General features: G+C 33.8%; 1 protein-coding gene across 1 annotated transcript in view; it reads left to right on the top strand.

The window, feature by feature from the left end:
- Positions 1 to 20,798, top strand: part of LOC118190452 (uncharacterized) — a 39,096-nt gene that overhangs the window by 16,165 nt on the left and 2,133 nt on the right. Inside the window, exons 2-5 of the mRNA XM_085816376.1 lie at positions 2,144 to 2,202; positions 5,993 to 6,097; positions 10,664 to 10,702; positions 14,583 to 14,621. Coding sequence (XP_085672502.1) covers positions 2,144 to 2,202; positions 5,993 to 6,097; positions 10,664 to 10,702; positions 14,583 to 14,621 — 242 coding nt within the window. The remainder of the gene's footprint in view (positions 1 to 2,143; positions 2,203 to 5,992; positions 6,098 to 10,663; positions 10,703 to 14,582; positions 14,622 to 20,798) is intronic.

Here is a 20,798-nt window from a genome sequence, read left to right as displayed (position 1 = left end):
CAATTCACTTGAAGGTATGTTTCCAGGAAATAAAAGTATACTTATTGGATTCAATTCAACATTACACCTTAGAACACGTAATGATACCTCATTGTTAGAGATTTCCGATAGTCTTGAAATAGCATAACTGGTAAAATATCTTTCTAAATTCAGTTCTTGTTAAATTATGTTCAGCATCATTTAGCATTTGCAGTTTTATAACTAAATTAGATTTCAGTAGGTCTATTAACTAAGCACTTACAGTTATTCACTATTATTTTCTTAACATTTCAACAAAACAATGAACTTCCTTTCTGAGAATGCATACTGAACAATGAAAATTCCAAATATTATATATGCTTTATCAGAACTATAATGTCAGTTAATAGTGGTTTTTTTAAATTGAATTTGATTAATTCAAGCAATTCACTTGAAGGTATGTTTCCTGGAAATAAAAGTATACTTATTCAATTCAGCGTTACACCGTAGAACAGGTAATGATACCTCATTGTTAGGCATTTTCAATAGTCTTGAAATATCATTACTGGTAACATATCTTACTAAATTCAGTTCAGCATCATTTAGCATTTGTAGTTTTATAGCTAAATTAGATTTCAGTAGGTCTATTACACTAAGCACTTACAGTTATTCAGTAATATTTTTTTTACATTTCAGAAAAACAATGAACTTCCTTTCTACGATTCCAAATATGATATATGCTTTACCAGAACCATAATTTGTCAGTTAATAGTGATTTAATCTTCATAGATAAGCATATCCAACAGTCTTGAAATAGCAGAGCTGGTAACATATCTTAAATATATTCAGTTCTTATTAAATAACATGTTCATCATTTAACTTCAGTAGTTTCACAGCTAAATTACATTCCAATATGTTCATTAGAGTGGACACACTTTTTCATCTTTTATACTCTTTACGTTCTAATAATGAAATGAGGTTTATTTCTAAGAAAGCATATTGAATCCTGTAAAGCATATTGATTTCTTAATCAAAGCACAATTAATGTTGTAAATATTCAGATAGATATATATGAAATGTATTTTAAGGATTTCTTGACACACACTATGTCAATTCACTGCAATAGTTACTGGTGGCATTTTGATTCAAAATATTTACTGCATTAATTACTGACACAAAATAGCACTTGGATTCACTAACTTAATATTAACTTCACTTTGTTTAATTCCCGCAGGTACATTTTATATAGTAGATGATTTAAGTCATTATCACTTAAAAGTTTCTGATTATCAATATGCAGAATAATTTGTAAATCACACTTTACATATAGTATCTTCCAGCCATCAGTTACTTCTATCTGACTAGATCTAATTTTGTATTGGAACAGTAGAATAATCCTTAATATTCCGAAACAAACATTAAATCGTTATATACAGATATATACGCATATATATACACTTTTATTCCGAAAAACTAAATGTACATTCAAAAAACGCACTTCGTAACTTCCGAACAGTAGAATGTAAACAAACGTCAGAAATATGACGTCAGTCATGTGGGCGGAGTTAATGGGACCCTCATCTGGACTGTCATTGGCCAAATTCAAGCCGTTGTCCTAGCAGTGTACATTTTGCTTATATGCATCCCGGACCTGTGGTGCTGCTGCGTGATGCGCTAGCGACTGGTGTCCGGGTCTCAGTATTGTTTACTCCTCCTAAAAACACGTATATTTTTTTTTTTATTTGTTAAATATTACAGTAACACTGCGTAAATATTAAGCTGATGTTAAGTAAAAACGCAACCTGTTAATAATATTCCTCATATGAACTCTTTTATATGTAAAGAAAACTCCCGAGTGAACCCTGCGACTTTGAACTTATTGGATGATGTTCAGATGCAAAAAATGTCATTTGAATTTATGCTGTTGCTAAATATTTAAGAGAATTTTTTTAAAAATATTTTTATTGTTACGAATAAAAATAGACAATAATAATTTTTTTTTAATTCTTAACGCCTTGCCAGTTAAGGAAATAAAATAATGCAATAATAAAATAATATAAAAATATGATTTTAGTCAATGGATCAAATAATATGGCTAGGCACTCATTGCCATTATTCATTATGAATTTAAATTATGCATTGTTTTCTGAAAAAAATATAGTTTCGGGTTTCTTTTATTTTCCAGAGGCCGGAAGTTCAGAGTTCTTCGAATATATGGAATGCTTGAAATATAAACCAGCCAAGGTAAGTTCTGGAGAAAATTCAATATGTACATTGTAAATGTCGAAAGTTTGGCAAAACAATTTTGCCAATATATTAGTAATTACCTGCGAACAGAGGATACACCAAATTTGTCCGAGATTTATTGCTAGAAATATAATTACTTTATTTTATAAATTTTGAATTCTTCCTTTCTGTGTATTAGATCTCGATATTTGGGGCATCATTACACTTGAACTCTAAGCAATGAAAAACTAAAAATGTGTGAAGCATAATGTAAAATCATAAAAACTACTGAACCGGTATAGGAAAAGAAAAGACTTTTCTTCGTTTTTCCTATAGAATTCTTTGAGGATAAGGAAATCCTAAACTGAGTGCATATTCAGTATGTGAAAATTCTGAAGTATTTATATGCTTATGTAAAGAGGGAATACTTTAAATGCAAGGTTCGCCATCAAGGCTTCAAGGACAAGTTTTGCACTCTCTAGCTGTAATACTAAAATATCAGCAGGTTTAATAAATATAACTTTTAAAAGATACAGCTATGCTTATACTCCATGCATAATTATCAAAATTCATTCGCCAGTTAAAGAGAGGGAATTAAACAATCAGTATTTTTACCTTCTATTTTTCTAAGTATATAAAATTATGAAGAGATAAATTACAGTAACTCAGCGCCTAAAATATTTACTGTAAGGTTTTCATTAAAAATAATAAGCATTGCGTAAACTAAACTAATTTAATAATACATGTTACAAAAGTGATACTTATTTATTATCTTTAATATTTCATTATAAAATCTTGAATCATTTTTAATACACTATACAAAAAAATTAGCATTAAATTTAGCAAATAAAATATTATTAGCAAAATGCTTGACAAGTAATTATTACTAATAATTTTTACAGTGGTATATATTTGGCATTAATTACATTAATTCGGAACTTTGAATAAAAGCTATGGATAGTGAAAACTTTATCCGTAATCACTTCGAAAATTTAGATCACTGATGAGCGTTTTACTTCCTAAAAAAATTTCATCCCGAGAAAGGAAATATGTTGGATTACGAAACTGTCTAAGATTTATAATGACGTTCGAAGTTTTTTTTCGGGATTTTAAAATGATTGTACATCTAAGTAAAGAATTTTGACGTTAAATATTTCAACTCTAAAATGTAAGGAATTTTCAACTATGAAAGGCATGCCGCCCAGACCGTCCTTAACTATTATACTGTATCCAAGGGCCTGGGCTCGAAGCCCGAAGAAGGCATGCTTGTAACTTCATACGAGGCAATAATTGCCTATTAGGTGCCTCCCCAATAAAATGGCCACTACTTCCAGCCTTAGGAGTGGCCAATGCTAAATAGGTTAGTGAAAGGCAATTTGATGTCGATCGGTGTCAAAACTAAGAGAATATTTAAATTTCAAAATGAATTACAAATATACACATAGGTTGTTTTAAGAGCATATTAAATCCTACAAGTTTCTAATAAAAATACTACCCTCTTGAAAAATATGCAAGAATGGAATAAAAATAAGAATCACAGCCACCCACATAATTTTCAGAGATAAATACTTGCAAAAACGTATAGAGTGCTTTTCAATATGTTAAATATTTTGTTATCAGTCAGTCAGTTTTGCAGCGTTGCCAGTGTCCTTATGAAGTTTCAGTTATTATACAGGCTTGCATAACGTACATGCAATAAACTTTCTAATCATTGAAATTTATTTTTCATAAATGTGCTCTGAACATAAGCGTGTGCAGAAAAGTTTCGAGGAAAACTAAAATTTTTATTTCATCTTTTAATTGGGTATTCACAAGTAGATTATAAAATACAATATTGTCTGATTGAAATCACATTTACCGTGTATATATTTTACCAGCTTCAATGCAAAATACATATTTTACTTGATTCTCGTGGCCCCATATGCGTCATTCCCCCCAAATATTAGTTAGACTAAAATCTAACAAAAATTTAGTACTAAAAGTTAAATTAATTTCGCTCATGAAAACTGAAATTCGTTACACTATACCTTCAGTAGTTAACAGCATGTTTATGATACTAAGGGAACTGGTAAAAAATAGCTAGTCCTCCCCTTGCGTCAACAAACTTCGCATTCCTTCCATTTGCGAGAAAATCCGATTACACTCGAATGGGATGCGGTTTATAGGTAAAATTATATTCCTTTTAATGCTTTTGAAAGTTAAGTAAAAACATATTTGCAGATGTTAATATGTAAGATGTTAGAGGATTAACCTAGTTTTTGAGTATATTGATGGCCTGCCACTGTATGTTTTATAAATAAGACTTGCTACAGATCCATCTTTTACCGTTTCACCCTTTGCTCGAAATTATGCCGTTTAACTTTCCATAATTTCTCTAACTCCTACTGAAGATTCTACTTTACTTTCTTATCCTCTGTGCAAAACTTTCATTGCTTGAGACAAGTAATGTAAATTTTCGTTAACATATTTTTATACTTCTTAATTTTGGACGCAGTGTAAGGGAAAACAATCAAGATTACTTCGTGTAATTTAGCTAAAAGGTATCTGTCTAAACAATAATTTACGTTGCAGTTGTTAACAAATAGCTTAAATTCCACCTCGTTTTTGTCTTCTACTTTAGTTACTCACTTCTAAACAGTTTAATATACATGTATATATATAAAGAGAGAGAGAAATAAAGATGTTGTAATGTTAAAGTTGTAAAGCTGATAGCTGTAATGCTAAAACTTTACATTTCTTGAGGTTAGTTCCTTTAGAAAAGAGTAGTTGGTTTTAGTAAGTTTTGTATGAAGTATACCTACTTTTAAGAAGATAGCTTACTTTACTTTAAGGAGACTGCTTTCTAAATAATCCATGAGTAAATAAACCAATCCATTTCAGTCCTTAGTGTTAAAGTTAAATTCAACTTCTTCAATTTAAAAGTACAAGCTACCTTATTTTATTTATCTCTAAAACAAAAGGATAATTAGGACAAATTCCAGACGAACATATTCATTAATCACTAATCTATCTGAATCCAAGTATCACACCACCCCACGCGGGCATAAATCTTGAATCTACATAAATGAAGAATCACTACTTTCTATTTTCTTAAAGAAAAGTGATATTTCAATTCAACTAACATAAAATTAAGATATATTTTTAATTTCTCGTAAAACAGTAAAATTAACAGTATATGCATCATTAAAGTCTTACACTTAACTGTTTGTTATAAATTTCTAATTTTAATCAAAATAAAATTAAAAGCATATAAGATAGTTCACCCGCCTTCCTAGCATGTCTTCATGGTGTAGTGCTCTGCACTTTGGGCCGGTATCCAGAGGTCCGTGGTTCGATTCCTGGCGAAGGCATTTTTCATCTTGCCTGCTTCCAAAAAGTACCTAATTTCTCTACAAGGATAGTATATTTTATTACGAAGGAGCAAAACCCTGCAAGACAATTTGCATATCATACGCATTCACTTGAATTAATTTAGTAACTTTTTTAAAATGTGCTGTTCTGACTATTACTTTTGTTTATTTATTTATTTGGATTGAAATGAAAAAAGTAATGATGAATGAAAATGATGAAATTATGAATGAAATAAATTAACGTGGATAAGTTAGCAGAAACGATTACGCTAAATTAACTACAAATTAATTTTAATTACTGCAGGAAAATAACAGGCAGTCTGGATGTTGAAGCTCTGAATATCTGGGATCTGGATAGTTAGAATAATTGTATTAACTGCATTAAAATTCAAAATAACTGTTTTAGTTACTACCTGAAAGAAACAAAAAAATAAATCACTAAACTTTATCTTACTTAGTGCAAAGAAGTATCCAATCAGTGTAAAGAGCAGTTAATTCCAGGAGCAAGAAATGAGACAGAAGTATGGGAACAAATCTGCCAAAACTCAGACATCGCAGAAAAGGTAAGCATCTGATTAAAAATTACTTTAAATTCCTTTAAACTTGCATTCTAGTATACTATTTTAATCTATTAAAATTCTATATACTATTTTATTAATCTATTAAAATTCTATATACTATTTTATTAATCTATTAAAATTCTATATACTATTTTATTAATCTATTAAAATTCTATATACTATTTTATTAATCTATTAAAATTCTATATACTATGTTTATTCTATATACTATTTTAATCTCCTCAAATTATTTATCTATCTTTTGCGTAACATACTTAGCAGGTATATTTATTCAAGCAAAAGCAAAATTACTGGCTCTCAAATAAAATGAATGAATAAATAAATAAGATTAAACTAATGTGTTTGTGAAGTTAGTCAAAAATTTTGCATATTGTCTATACCGGGATTCAAAATTCGTCAAGGTTATGCCTATGTATAATGTGTGAATTGACTAAGTGTCACTAATAAACAACTGATTACACTTTCAAATTTATTTATTAGAGTACTGACAGTTTCTCAATAAAATTAATCATCAGACTTCAAACATCCAAAACTGAAAGCATCTGATGTAAAGAAAAGTACCTGAATCGCCACATGAAGATGCAGCGATTTAGTTGCTTTACGGACGGAATCACGAAATCTGTTGTGATAAGTAATAGGGAGTTTTAGGGAGATGTTGCAAACCTATTGTTTTACAATCTCAAGTGTTAACAGAAATGGGCTGCCACATTATTTCAGTTTTTGAAATTAAAAGAGTAAATTGTGTATTAGTCTGCTACGTAAGCTGAGGAAAATTTATATTTTATTCATAATGTTATACTCCAAAATATGTAAAATTCCTTCACAAAATATGCTTCTGTAGCCCACATTAAACCCAGACGTAATTTTCGCTTTTTTACTGAAGGCATTGATATTAAAATGATAATAAATTAAACAAATCAACAAAATTAATTTCAAAAAAGTAGACAAAAATTTATTAAATATCTGTGAAATCAATACAAAACTCACAATTGCGTAAGACAATAACAACTGGTATTAGCAATGTTACAAAGGAAAAAAAAATATTCTGTAACTTCAAAATATTTTTGGTCCTTAAAAAAGAAAAAGAAAAAAAAAAAAAAAGATGTACCATGTACACTGGTTTCGTTGAAATTGACAAAATTTTTAATAAATCTTCCCCCGGAATAATTATTGTCTAACATTCTATTTAACACCGCTATACGTGTGTTCTATATATTCCCGTTTGCTATCTCTACAACAATAACCTTGCATTTTGGTAATCCTGCAATCTTGCGAGCAAATATGATACGAATGCATCATCTTTAAAGTATGCCGAAAGGAAAAAAATCTTAACGATTTAAGAACTCGTAATCTAGGGAATCTGATATAAAACCCTGAATGATCAAGTCTACTGCGACTAAGAACCCGATGATGTCAAAAAAACCACTGTATTAAAAAGAGAGAGATACCTAAGCACTTTGGTGGCATTGTAAAACTCGAGGATTCTCCTTTTCATTTGATAGTACCAAATTAATATGTAATTAATAGGTATGAAATTAGAATTCAGATCAATCATTTTATACAATACTGCATCTCAGAAAAAGCAAAAGTCAAGCGGAGGGTTGCTTGCCGTACCCACCCTTGTTCCCTTGACAGGGAAAGGATAAGATCAAAACTGTCTATCATATCGCATTACTTGGTAGATTTCCTTTGATAAATCATATAAACTTTTAATTATTATTTGTTTTAGTAACATCTTAGTTTAATTAAGACACAATAACACGCCGAACAAATACTAATTCAGAAGTCAAACAACAAAAATCAGCGTTATGTTTTCGAAATTTTCACAGGACTAGTTTCGATGGTTTTACCGAACCACCATCCTCAGCTGCAAAACCGCAAATGAACAAGATAGGAAGTAATGATTAGATAAGATAAGAAAGCTTGAGCAAGAATAATCAAGTGGCGCCATCTGTTGATGAAACCAGAACTAAAACATAATTTCTTTAAAGGATGAAGGCAAAGTTGGATTAGAATTAGGATCGTTAACTAGAACAGAAAGATTTTTTTGAATGTGAAATGCATCTAGAAAATCCAGTTCTCCAATGGAAGATGTCTTTTGAATAATTTTGGCAGCAGAAAAATTGAAAGTGTGATTTTCGGTCCAACAAAGTTCTTCAACAAATTGTGATTTTCGGATCTTAGTTTATATCATTCTGGCGGTAGAATATGCAACTGGCTGAACAGCTTATCAACCTTTAGCTTTGCTTGTAAGACATGTTAGTCGATTCAGTTGATTTCTTTTTTAATTTTATGCTTAACAAAGCTTTTTTTGCAATTGCTCATAATTTTTATTGGAAGCAAACGTTTTACACATAAACTCCTGCCAAGGGTTTTGCATATGTAACTGGTTTCCGAATGTATCTAGAAATTTGATAATGTTTCCGGGCAAATTTTTATCTTCATCATAGTGACTTCAGTCGAGCCTTAGGCAGAATCATCAACAACTTCACATTCTTCTGTACGTTCATCTGAATTTTGTATGGATAAAAATGATTTCTGTTGGCCTGAATTATAGCACTAGAGTTGGAAAAACATGGAGGCATTTTCTAGTTCCCCCCCCCCTCTGGATTTTTTAGATGTTTATAAACTTCATTACAATTTCAATTTTATAACCATATTGCTGCGATTCTTTGATTAATTTTTGGAATTAAAATATGAAAAAAAAAAATAACTGAAATATTGCAGAAGTATTGACTGCTAATGCTTGTTCATGGGACAGTCATCACAATTCAACATGTTTGGTTTTGTTAGGTCCACAAGACGATGAAAGATTATTAACCTCAAAAGTCAGACATTTCAAGTTATACAGGGTGATTCAGAATTCATCATCAATATTTGGTGGGGAGGTAGTGAACAGGGAAAAAAAGGATATTTCACAGAGGAATGCATGGGCGCATATGCCATGTAGTAAGGCAAAATGACCTCAGTTCAACGATGGAAAGAACACATCAGAAGGAAGTGGTAAGGAAAAAAAAATTATTATCTTACATGTAACATTTCTTTGCATCGGTTTTACAGACTTACAAGACGTGCTCGAACTGCCGACCATGTGCTAGAATGCATGACTCACAACAGCGTTGCATGGACAACCGAACCTTCTGGAATATGTGTGGCATTTCTCGGATGTTAGAGGCAGCAACCGATATGTGTGCTACAAAATCCATAGCACTATCAACAAGGGTCTCGTACACCATGTTTTTCATAGCACCCCATACAAAGAAATCGATTGGACATAAATCCGATGAACGTGGTGGCTAAGAAACCGGTCCACCGCGACCCATCCATTGATCTCCAAACTTTCTGCTTAGGTAAGCACACACAGCATTTGCGAAATGTGCAAGAGCGCCGTCATGCTGGAACCACATTCGCCATATAATACCATCAGGAACCTCGTTCAGAAGATCCGGTAACACTGTCTGAAGATATGTCAGGTACTTGGCACTGTCCAAACGGGACGGTAGTAAATACGGACTCAACAGTCACCGACAATCCTAGTCCACACATTGATAGCAAAACGTTGTTGCGCAACCCCAGGTCTTGTACCGTGTGGGTTCTGATGATCCCAAACATGCAAATTGTATGTGTTGAAGACTCCCTCTCGAGTGAAAAACGCTTCATCGGTGAAAAGAACAAACGTTGGGAAATTGGGATCAATGACAGTTCCCTGCATGAACCATTAAAAAAAAAAAAATAACACGCTTGGGGATGGTCGTCTACTGCCAGTAATTGCACTCTTTGCAGATGAAACGAATGTAACCCTTCACCGTGTAATATCCGTCCACTGTTACTTGCGAAATTTCAAACTGCCTAGTCATACCTCGTATGCTAGCACCAGGCTGTTTGTCGATTTCCTGTAGGACACATTCCTCTATTGCTACTGTCCGTGCCGATCGGCGCCTCCCTCCATTAGCATTACTAGCAGCAAACGATCCTGTTTCACACAGTTGTCGACGAATACGTGAAAACATTTGATGCTGTGGCACACGACGGTTGGGGAAGCGCGCTGCATACAATAGCCTGGTTCGAAGACATCTTCCCCCTGCTGCACCGTAAATTGCATGCATATCTGCAAATTCATTCCACGTATACCGGTTCATGTTACTTCTGCAAAGTCACCTAGTCGAATAACAACTGACTGCACGCGTCAAACAGTTGTGCCTATGTATGGAAGTTGTGTACACACAGTGCCCTCTACACCACCATGCGTTCGTCTGCGCCCATGCATTCCTATGTGATTCCTTCTTTTCCTATTCCCTATTTCTCCACCAAATATTGATAATGAATTCTGAATCACCATGTATAATCATTCAGCAATAAAATTTTGATCATCAACTAACTTTCTTCGAAAGTGAGAAGCACAATTAAAGATGTATTCTCACTACAAGTTTTATAAAGAAATTTAATAATAACCATGTATTATATATTTAAGAATATATTTCACGAAGAAAGTAATTAACTTTGCATGTAATTCAACTAATAATTAATATAGCATTTCTATTTTCACAGTTCTGTGACTGCATTGGAGATGGCGAAGAGAAGGTAGAGGTAAGTTATAAAAATTTAATTTATATGATATATTACACAATGCAAGACAAATTATAACTGACAGCCCATTTGACTAAACACGAGACTAGAGCAAATTTGACATATTTAAAAGAAAATTAATGGCAAATTTTATCACACAGTTTAATTCGCGACGAGTACCCAATATGGTTCCTTCATGTTCTGTTGGAGTGTAATGACATTTTTTAAACAAACTTTAATTTCGGAAAAGTCCGGAAGAAACATTTTTTATGAAATGTTTTTAAATAGTTATACATTACATTAATTAATAAAGGACGCTTACGGATTTTATTACGCCTTCCCTGATTAAAGCATTCTGATAGAATAACAGTTTGAGCGTAGCTTCATTTTCTGTATACACTTGTTTCAAGAAATTAAGTAAGGGAAAAGAAATCAGATAAAAGACTAGTATTTGTTCTAATTCATTGACAGTTTTATGGGTACTGCAGGTATAATAGAGAAAACCACTAGCATAAGGAAATACAAAGAAAATTACCAATATATAATTAAATAATAATGGAAAACAAAAATACATGGACTTTTTGAGGGGAAAGGCGAAGGTATTTGAGGAAGGTCTGTCAGCATGGAATATAATAACCTTTGCTAGAAATACATATCCGACGCGCTGACTCATGCTGAGAAAAGATGATCTACGGCTCTTGGGGGTATCTCTCCTCATTCACACAGCAGACATATTTTTTAGCTGGTAAAGGTTCTGAGAGAGACATGCAAATTAATTAAACATCTCTCAAGCCTGTTTCGTATATGCTCTACGGAATTTAAAATCGAATGATATCGAAGGCCATTCCGTAAAAGGCAACGATTTTTAATTCTTAGTACTAGCCAAAAAGTGCGAGCTCTATGAATTCAAAGCATTGCCACTCACAAAAATGGCAACGAAACCTGGCAGACAAGAAAAGGACGATCATAATTAGCAAAGATATGATCTCTATATCGCAAGGCTCTAACTGAAGATAAGGAGGTCAATGCCATAACTTTATGAATCTAAATCCACAATCTACAAATGACAGAATGACGGACGTTTAGAAATAAAACTACTTCCCGAGTGCATCTGTTCTCCTTCAAGATAGCCTCTTTCCCTTCACTCAGATTATGTTGTCTACCCATTTTTCAAAATCTGATTAAGGGTAAAGCGCCGAATCGTCCACTTTATATGGCGCGTATCGACGTGTACATGGGCAAAGTCAAGGGAGTGTGCAATGCCAAGTTTGTGCAATTCTCTAATGGTTTTTTAAGTTAAATAGGTCGATGCGTACATGGATATCGAGTTTGTGCAATTCTTTGACTTGTTATTTTTAAGTTGGTGCAAAATTGGCCACTTATATGGCGCGTATCGATGTGTACATGGACAAAGTCAAAGGAATGTGCAATGCCAAGTTTGTGCAATTCTCTGATGTTTTTTTAAGTGAAAATAGGTCGATGTGCACATGGACACCGAGTTTGTGCAATTCTTTGCACAAATTTTTATTATTTTCCGATATTGAGAGACGCGTGAAGCAGTGGATGATCTGATTATTTCGATTTTTCTCCTAAAATCCGTAACAAACCCAAGAGATACACTACCCATTTCCCTTGATGTATGTTCAAAATTGTTAGTTGCCTTTCAAATAAAGTGAGACAAAGGCTCATGTCATCACTTTTTGGATTAAAGTGAGGAATTAAAGTTTGTAATTGTAACTTTGGGATATCCGTGTCAATGAGTTTCAAAGCAGGTACGGAATAATGATTAGCACCTGAACTAGCTACTTGTATTTTCAATTTCTGAAGCTCGTGCTTGCGTTCTCTATCTCTTTCCTTTCGTTATATTCGCGTTCCTCACGATGTTTTTTTTTTTTTTTTTTTTTTTTTTTTTTTTTTTTTTTCTCGTTAAATTCACGTTCCTGTATTTCTTTTCATTCCGCAATAATGCTAAAAAATATATCATTAGTGAACTCTTCATTATATCCCTTACTCATTAAAATGGCATCCTTAATATCAACTATTGTCATTTGTTCCGTAACATTCACACCAAGTTCTTTTGCTAGAACACAGATATCTTGTTTACGTTCTTTAGCAAAAAACGACATTTCCCTTAAAATAAATTCTTCGATGAAAAAAAAAAACTTTATTGTGGCACTAACTAGAAGGTTGTAAAAAAAGTTTTTTCTGACAGCTCTCTTTGTGCTCGCCCACCTGTTATGAATATGTATTTTGTGGCTACAGGTAATTTCATTCGTCAAAAATTACTCATCTTCTTATTTGTTGCATAAATTTTGGACAGCAGTGTAAGCACGTAAGTTCGAATATAGAACGATCCCACATATAAGATGATCCTGCATTTTAAAGGTGTTTTTACAAGTAAAGGGAAAAAAAAAAAAAAAAAAAAAAAAAAAAAAAAAAAAAAAAGACTTAAATATTAAATTGCTTTACCTTGTAAAGATAATGTTAATTTTATTAACAGTTAAATTTTGAGTTAAACTTCTTTCCTGTCAAATTCTTAACTTCAACTTATTACTTCCGGCTAGAACGTAGTTTTAGAATCACGTCTGAATACGTAATGAGGAAGAGCGGTATTTAACCGCGTAGTTCTACTTGCGGAGTTATTGAGAATCAGAGATTCTGATTAGCGCGCGTCCGCCTTTTGGCTACTCTCAAAGATGTTATTACGCTCGGCCGTACCAGGCCCTTTATAGCTTCGTAGTCATCCCGTGTTTAAGGGGCTTTTAAACGTCGATAGCTTCGGCTATATCTCTTTAGTTTAGATTAGTTTTAGTTTACTTCTTAGCCTCTTAAGTTCAAGCCCAAGTGTCGTCTTTTATTGTACACTCCAAGACGGAGTTCTGTTAAAGCTTATCTGAATAATAAAGGGTTATTTACCCTTTCATCTTGTTGTTTCTTGTCACACGAACTGAAGCGATTATTCGCTTATCAGTTCTTAAAATTCTTCACGTTCAACAGTAACTTAGCATTTACAAAGTCGGGAACTCTGAAACCTGTACAGTAAGACTTACATGCTGAAGATGTTTTCTGTAAAAAAAATAATGAAATGCAGTAATGTGAAATGCTGTGATAAAGGTAAGATATTTTAATATAAAAGATAAATAAGAAAACATTTTGATACATATTTTGAAAAGTTAGACTGCCCGTCTAAAATGCGCATACATTTAAAAAAGACATTCTGAAAGAAAAGTGCATTATTACAATTTGCAAAAGTGCATTCGTTTCATTACGATTGCAATATCAAACATGACCTCTTTCCCTTAAAATATTGTCAATTTCATTTTAATCGACTTCACTAATCCAGATAAAATTAGGACTTTGCTACCTTCGAAAGTCGCCAAAATAAATTAAAGATTAGTTGGTATTAAATAAAAAAGGTTGGTGTTGGTGTATTTAATTATGGCAAAGCACACGAGGGCTATCTGCCTAAAGGGAGGGATGCCTTTCTAAGGGAAACTGGCTCGTATACACGTTACACATGGGGAAAACCACGAAAACGCCTATGCAGCCAGCCCGTTCGCGGGATTCGAACCTCAGACCGAACTACCAGTGTTCAGCGTCTTTACCGCTCGGCCGCTGGTGGGCTTTAAATAAAAAAGGAAATTACATTTTATGCAATAAAACTGAAAAGACATTAAAAAAACTTTTTTTAAAAATATATTTCGTAAATAATCCAAAACTTTTTAAAATCATGCAGATTCGATTTTTGAATAAACTAAAATTTCTATCAACAAAACATGATATCATCATTTTACTGGAATGACTAAGAACCGTGAAAAATTTAACATTAAGCAAATTCCTATAAACAAAATTCGATAGTATTATTTTTGCTGAGTGAATAATTTATTTTCTTCATTTTTAGATGAGCGAAGACGATAAGGAAAATATGAAGGAATTCAAGGTAATTCAACTCTATCTTACTTTAGTAACGTTAAGTATAGTTACAAATATTTAATGATAAAATAATCAAACCAAGTAGTTACATGGGAATTGATTACCAGCACTTCTTTGAAGGGTTATTTCGTATTCAAGTTATACATGGGAAAAAAACGTAAATTGTTACTCAATTTACTTTGCTCCTTGCCGGTCAAACTTGGACAAAACTTTCCAGTTCTCAGTTACTTTTTAACCTCTATATAGTTGGTAAGCTTAAGTCTAAATGGGAAGTTTCTGTGTGAGCAGATGTTAGTAATGTACTTCGACAATGTTTTGCTATATTTCTTCGCTTTCATTTCATACCGATGTAAAACAAACATCCTAGACAATGCATATTTTTTTTTATCTTTTACCACTTATAAAAATATATACATTAAGTAAAATTACAATTGCAGTATCAAGAAGGGTTGAACGATTTCTCTGAATTTGAGAGACGCCAGTAATTGGATAATAAATAAGACATGATCATATTTTAAGAGTAAAAGAATAAATTAAACGGTGAAATCTACGGTACGGTGAAATCTTTTTCACGAATTAATTCACTCCTAAGACCGTTCATTGTCCGAAATGTTTGCAACCTGAAAGTATTTTCCCCAATGGAAGTAAAGTGAAATGAAGTAATCCGTACTTGTACCACATATGATTGCTTATTTAAAATTTACAACAGTACTTTGTGCTCTTGTTCCTAAGACAAAAACCAATGAAAATCATTAAATTTAATTATTCCTCCCCCCCCCCCAGAAAAAGGCTTAATACTATGGTAAACAACTAAACAGATAGACCATAAATTTTACTCTACCCATACAAAGCAGAGTAGACAAAGTTAACGGAAAAGAGCTTAAGGAAAGAAAGAGATGTTACTGGTTTCGGTAAGGATTCTCTTTCAATAAAAACATCAGGTAACGTTTTTCTGGGACATTCATTTTTTCTTTGTTTCTTAGCACTACTCGATACTGCTTCAGATCCATACGGCCTCCATTTCATTCAAAATTTGAGATTTGTAGCTGTCTACGATTAAAATGTTTCTTACGTGAGATATGGAAGTGTCAGTGAAAATGTTTCTGCTTAGCTTGCTACAACTTTAACAAGGTGATACTGATACATGAAGCTCTGCGGACCAAAGAACTAGGTTCACCTTTTTTACTGAAGACACCACTTCCTCTAAAATCGCTCTCCCCGCTTCTGACATTTTTCCAGTTCTTTCTTATTGAGTTCATTTTCATGATTCTTTAACAACTCCTCTATGTCTGCACATTTAACTTTCAAGCCCAGTTTTGACTAAAGACACAACACTGTAGAAATTAAAAAAAAAAAAAAAAAAATCGTCTACGTCAAAGCCTTTGGTCTCTGCTTGCAACACAGTTCTGATCATAATTTCCTCCAGGTCGAATATATGGTCCCGTAAGTTATTTACAGCCAGTTTTTGTAAATATGTAAATGAGCCACGGAAAATGTTAAAATGATATTTCTAGAAATCCCTGATTGTTAATTCTGTGTCAGAGGTAACCCTCAAAACACCTTTAAAAATTATTTCAGCCGATATGACTCTACCGTATTTTACTTCGTACAACACACCGATCGTCACCTGAGACGTTTTTGTTCAGGTAATTTGTTCGCAATGACAGGCGTTCGTGATCGGAGATTCCACCGTACATCATTATGCGTATAAGGTAAGAAAGTCGCTTCACTTTTGTTAGCGAGACATTTATCACTTTCTGCCTTGACGTATAAATATGACAAATGCTGTAATTAAATCTTGGAATATTACTAGAGTTATCAGACGATGGGGATTCGTAACTACGCCCGAAGCTGTGTACGAGATATTTAAACAAGAATGATTGTTCTTCCAGTTTATTATTTCAGAGCATCAGCCGGTTCTATGATGCCAGAATAAACTTTGTCTTAAAATGAATATTGAAGCAGAAAAATTTAATCTGGCATTTTAAATTTCTGTTGTGAATTATGCTGATTTAGAAGGCAAAGCAAATTACGTCAACATGATAATGCGCAATTAAGTGAATAGATATGAATTATTTGATAAAAAAAACTAACATCGTATACCAATTTTCCAAACCTTAAAACAAAATTTTGCAAAAACAAACACACACACACACACACACACACAGAGGGGGAGAAAAAAAAAAAAAAAAAAAAAAAGCAGCTCTAAAAATTTAAATAAATGGTCATTTTTATTTGAGATCTTTATATATTAAATTTCTTATATCTTAAAATATTTTCAATGTAGTAAAATTTGCTGTGATTACCGGAATATCAGCTCCAGCAAAAAGAATGTTTTTAACCCTTTGTCTCTAGAATGAGGTCAATCACAGATATCAATAGTAAAGAAAAAATGAATTATAAATATTCATATGATGAACTTTATGAAATTAATGTGTAATATGCAATTACACAGTAATTCAGATACTAATCAACACTGTAGGTGAATTATGCCTAACTCTGCTTAAATTAAGTTATTTTTCAAAGGATGTTTGAAGACTGCTCAAACTGTTTTAAGCTACTTGATTTTACTTCTTTTAGCTGATGGATACATTGCTAATTTAGATTTGCGAAAAATGTTTTCGCCGATCTGAATGAAATTCAACTGTTTTCCTACTTTTCATATCTACACAATTTTCATCACCATCACTTTGCTGTATAGAAGTCTTTTCACTTTGCAACAAGAGGAAAAGGGACAAATATTGCCTTCTCGATTCCTTTGCCATCATTTCTGAAAAGCATGCAATTTTATTACATAAGCGATGCGTTGCTTTACAGATAGATAGTTTTCAATATATATATATATATGTATACAAGCTTTCCCATGACTTAGCAGTTATTGCCTCATTATTATTTTTTTTAATTAAAGAAACACAATAAGTTCCCCATGTATCACATAATATCACATTGGGCTTACAGAAGTAAGTATGAAACACAATACAAAATAAGCAGAAGAAAAAACTGAAATAAAATTAAGGATGATTACAAAGTTTTACAATGAATTGACAAAAAGTGTTAAAAGCACTTCTCTCGGAAATAAATTGGTAAAATTCTGGAGGCCAGTTAATATTAAAATTTTTCAGTTCCAGTTTCAAGACTTTCTTTCGCTCTCATATTTAGGACATAGAAGAAGCACATGTTCAACACTCTCCTCGCCATCGAGGCTACAATCACAGACAGACTCGGGGCTCAACTTAAATCTGTTCAAATAACTTTTGAAATTTCCATGCCCATTAAGAAAATGGGTTAATTTATATTTTGTGAAGAAATCATGACATGAAAATCTCATTTTGATAGAAGGGAAAAATCTCTTAGTTAAGCTCCCTTTATTTGAATTAATGAATTCGTGGTTCCACGACTCCACAATACTTTCATACATGACCTTCTTATAAAAGGAATTAGGGATATTGACAAAAGTGTCAATTTCCCGCTTAGTCGCAGTCTTAGCAAGTCTCGGCTCGTTCGTTTCCACCACCACCTCTATGACCACGAACAAATGAAAATGCAACCGAAATATTTTTATCTTTTAGGTTTTTCAATTCTTTTTGAATCTCGATAATGACATTATTAGAAGAAGAAATACATTTTAATATCTCCAAGGATGAAAGGGAATCAGTACAAATGAGATAGCCTGAAACAGCACTATTTTGTTCAGAGACCCATCTGATGGCGAAGTTTAAGCACAAAAGTTCAACTATAAAAACGGTACATTCATCTCTAATTCTAAATTGAAAGTGCTCAAATTCATGACCGTTTCTGAAGACAACAAATGCGAGACCAACCTTGCCATCAATTTTGCTGCCATCAGTATAGCAAATTACAGGCAATCATCTACCATTTTATTGCTAAACTGAATAAAATTAACAGCATTTCTTTCTAAAGGATGAGAGAGATCAGATGGAGGTAAAATACAATCATACTGAGAGACAGCAGAAGCAGAAATATTTTCCTTATAAGCAATAGAATGAAGAATGGCAATGCCAATTGGAGGAAAGCCAGAAATTGCATAAACAGACTCATAGCTAACGGTACGATATCCACATATGACCCGCAGAAGTATCCGCCTTTGAACGCGTCGTAAATATCTATAATTTATCCTTTTGAGCGATATACCCCAGACTTTAGAGCCATACATAATGAAGGGTGCAATTCCTTGTTTATAGATGAGCGAATAAACATTGTAATTAATACCGTATGTGTTGCGTGCAATACGACTTAATCCATGATGTAATTTATCACATTTCTCTGATACATAAGTTAGGTGTTGCTTCCAAGAAAATTTACAGTCAAGAAAAACCTCAAGCTATTTCATTTGCTTTACCACAGTCAAAGGGGTGCCGTCGAGAGATAACTGAAATGCATCATAACAGATGTTTCGCTTTTCAATAATCATAACTCTGGTTTTATCAGGATTAAAGTCTAATTTGAAACATTTTGACTAGTCGCAGGCGAGATTTAAAGTCTCTTGTACCTGTAAAAAAGTAGCAGAAAGGTCCCTACTCTGGAAGCAAAACAAGACATCATCCGCAAAAGCTATAGTATCACAACAAGCAAGATTTTCCAGTTTTGATAGGAGATCATTAATACACTGACTACCAATAAGTATTTGGACACCTGTGATAGAAAAGAAAAACTAACTTTATTGAAAATCAATAGTTGGTAGAGCCTCCACGAGAGGTAATTACAGCGTGGACCTTCCGGGGCATACTTTCCACAAGTTTTTGTATGACAGCTAGTGGTATTTTCTTCCACTCGGCTTGGAGAAGACATAGAAGTTCCTTCACCGATTTTGCACAGGTAGTGCACCCCTGAATTCGGCGATGCAACTCGTCCAGAGGTTCTCGATAGGGTTCAGGTCTGGACTCTGGGCAAGCCAGTCCATTCGATGAACTCCATTGGCACCATACCAAGCCTTGGTTAACGTCGAAACATGAAAACTGGCATTGTCGTCCTGAAAGTAACAGGGGTCCAACCCGTAAAACTGCCACAATGTAGGAAGCACATTGTCATCCAAAATTATGCAGTAGGCATCGGATTTGAGCTTACCATGAATGGGGACCAAGGGTCCCAGCCCACACCAGGAGAAACACCCCCAGATCATAATTCCACCTCCGCTGAACTTGACTGTTGGCACAATGCATTCTGACAGGAGACGTTCTCCAGGTAGACGCCAGACCCAGACGCCGAACGGTAAAGGGTGAACCTTGATTCGTCACTCCAAAGAACCCGTTTCCACTGATCTACGGTCCAATTTCGATGTGCTTTGCACCACATTAACCGAGCAGCGCGGTTGGATTTTGTGATCAAAGGCTTATGGGCAGCAGCACGACCATGAAAACCAAGCAGATGTGCTTCCTTACGGATGGTAGTCATTGAAACAATACTCCCGGATGCCTGCTGAAACTCCTCGCGGATGAGGGCCATCGGTTGGGCGCGGTTCTTCCGAATTTCTCTGGATAGCACTCGTCGGTCTCTATCTCCCAGTTTCGTTGATCTGCCGACTCGGGGCACATTCCGACAATCACCGCTCACTTTCACTTCTTAATCACATAGACCACTGTCGATTTTGGGTACTTCAGATCGCTAGATATGTCCCTTAAGGATCGGCCACATTTATGATACCCGATAATTATACCTTTCTCGAAATCAGAGAGCTCCGAACTGCGAGGCATCTTGCATGCAAATAAAGCCGATGCTGTTTCCTACACGATATATACCGGCGGAGTCCGTGACGTACCTTAGGACGGCAGATATCGTCATTTGCATATGTGTCCAAATACTTATTGGTAGTCAGTGTAATAATATTCCAAAACGTTGGTCCTGAAACTGGGCCTTGAGGGCAACCCCTTTTAAGGTGACGAATTGCAGAAGCCGAGCCCAATTGCAGTTTGGCAGTCCGATCATTTAAAAAGTCAGCAGCAAGTGAAAAATATTCATATCACGTGAGCAGCTATCGTGGCTGTAGTCACTACCGAAGGAGGTTCAAGAAAAAGAAACCGGAGGTGAAGCTAGTACCAAAACCTGCAGAATTCAAGCCCCAAGATGAAGATTTTCCTGATCTCCCAACTAAGACTAATGCTACCTCCCGAAGAAGTCTGAACACCCCTCAAGTGGAGCAAGTGAAAAATTTATTCAACCTCCACCT

This window comes from Stegodyphus dumicola, chromosome 5 (genome assembly GCF_044657685.1).
Source record: "Stegodyphus dumicola isolate Sdum_Otavi_A_Nest chromosome 5, ASM4465768v1".
NCBI lineage: Eukaryota > Metazoa > Arthropoda > Arachnida > Araneae > Eresidae > Stegodyphus > Stegodyphus dumicola.
The sequence above is the reverse complement of the archived record's forward strand: the minus strand, read 5'-3'. Positions and strand labels throughout refer to the sequence as shown.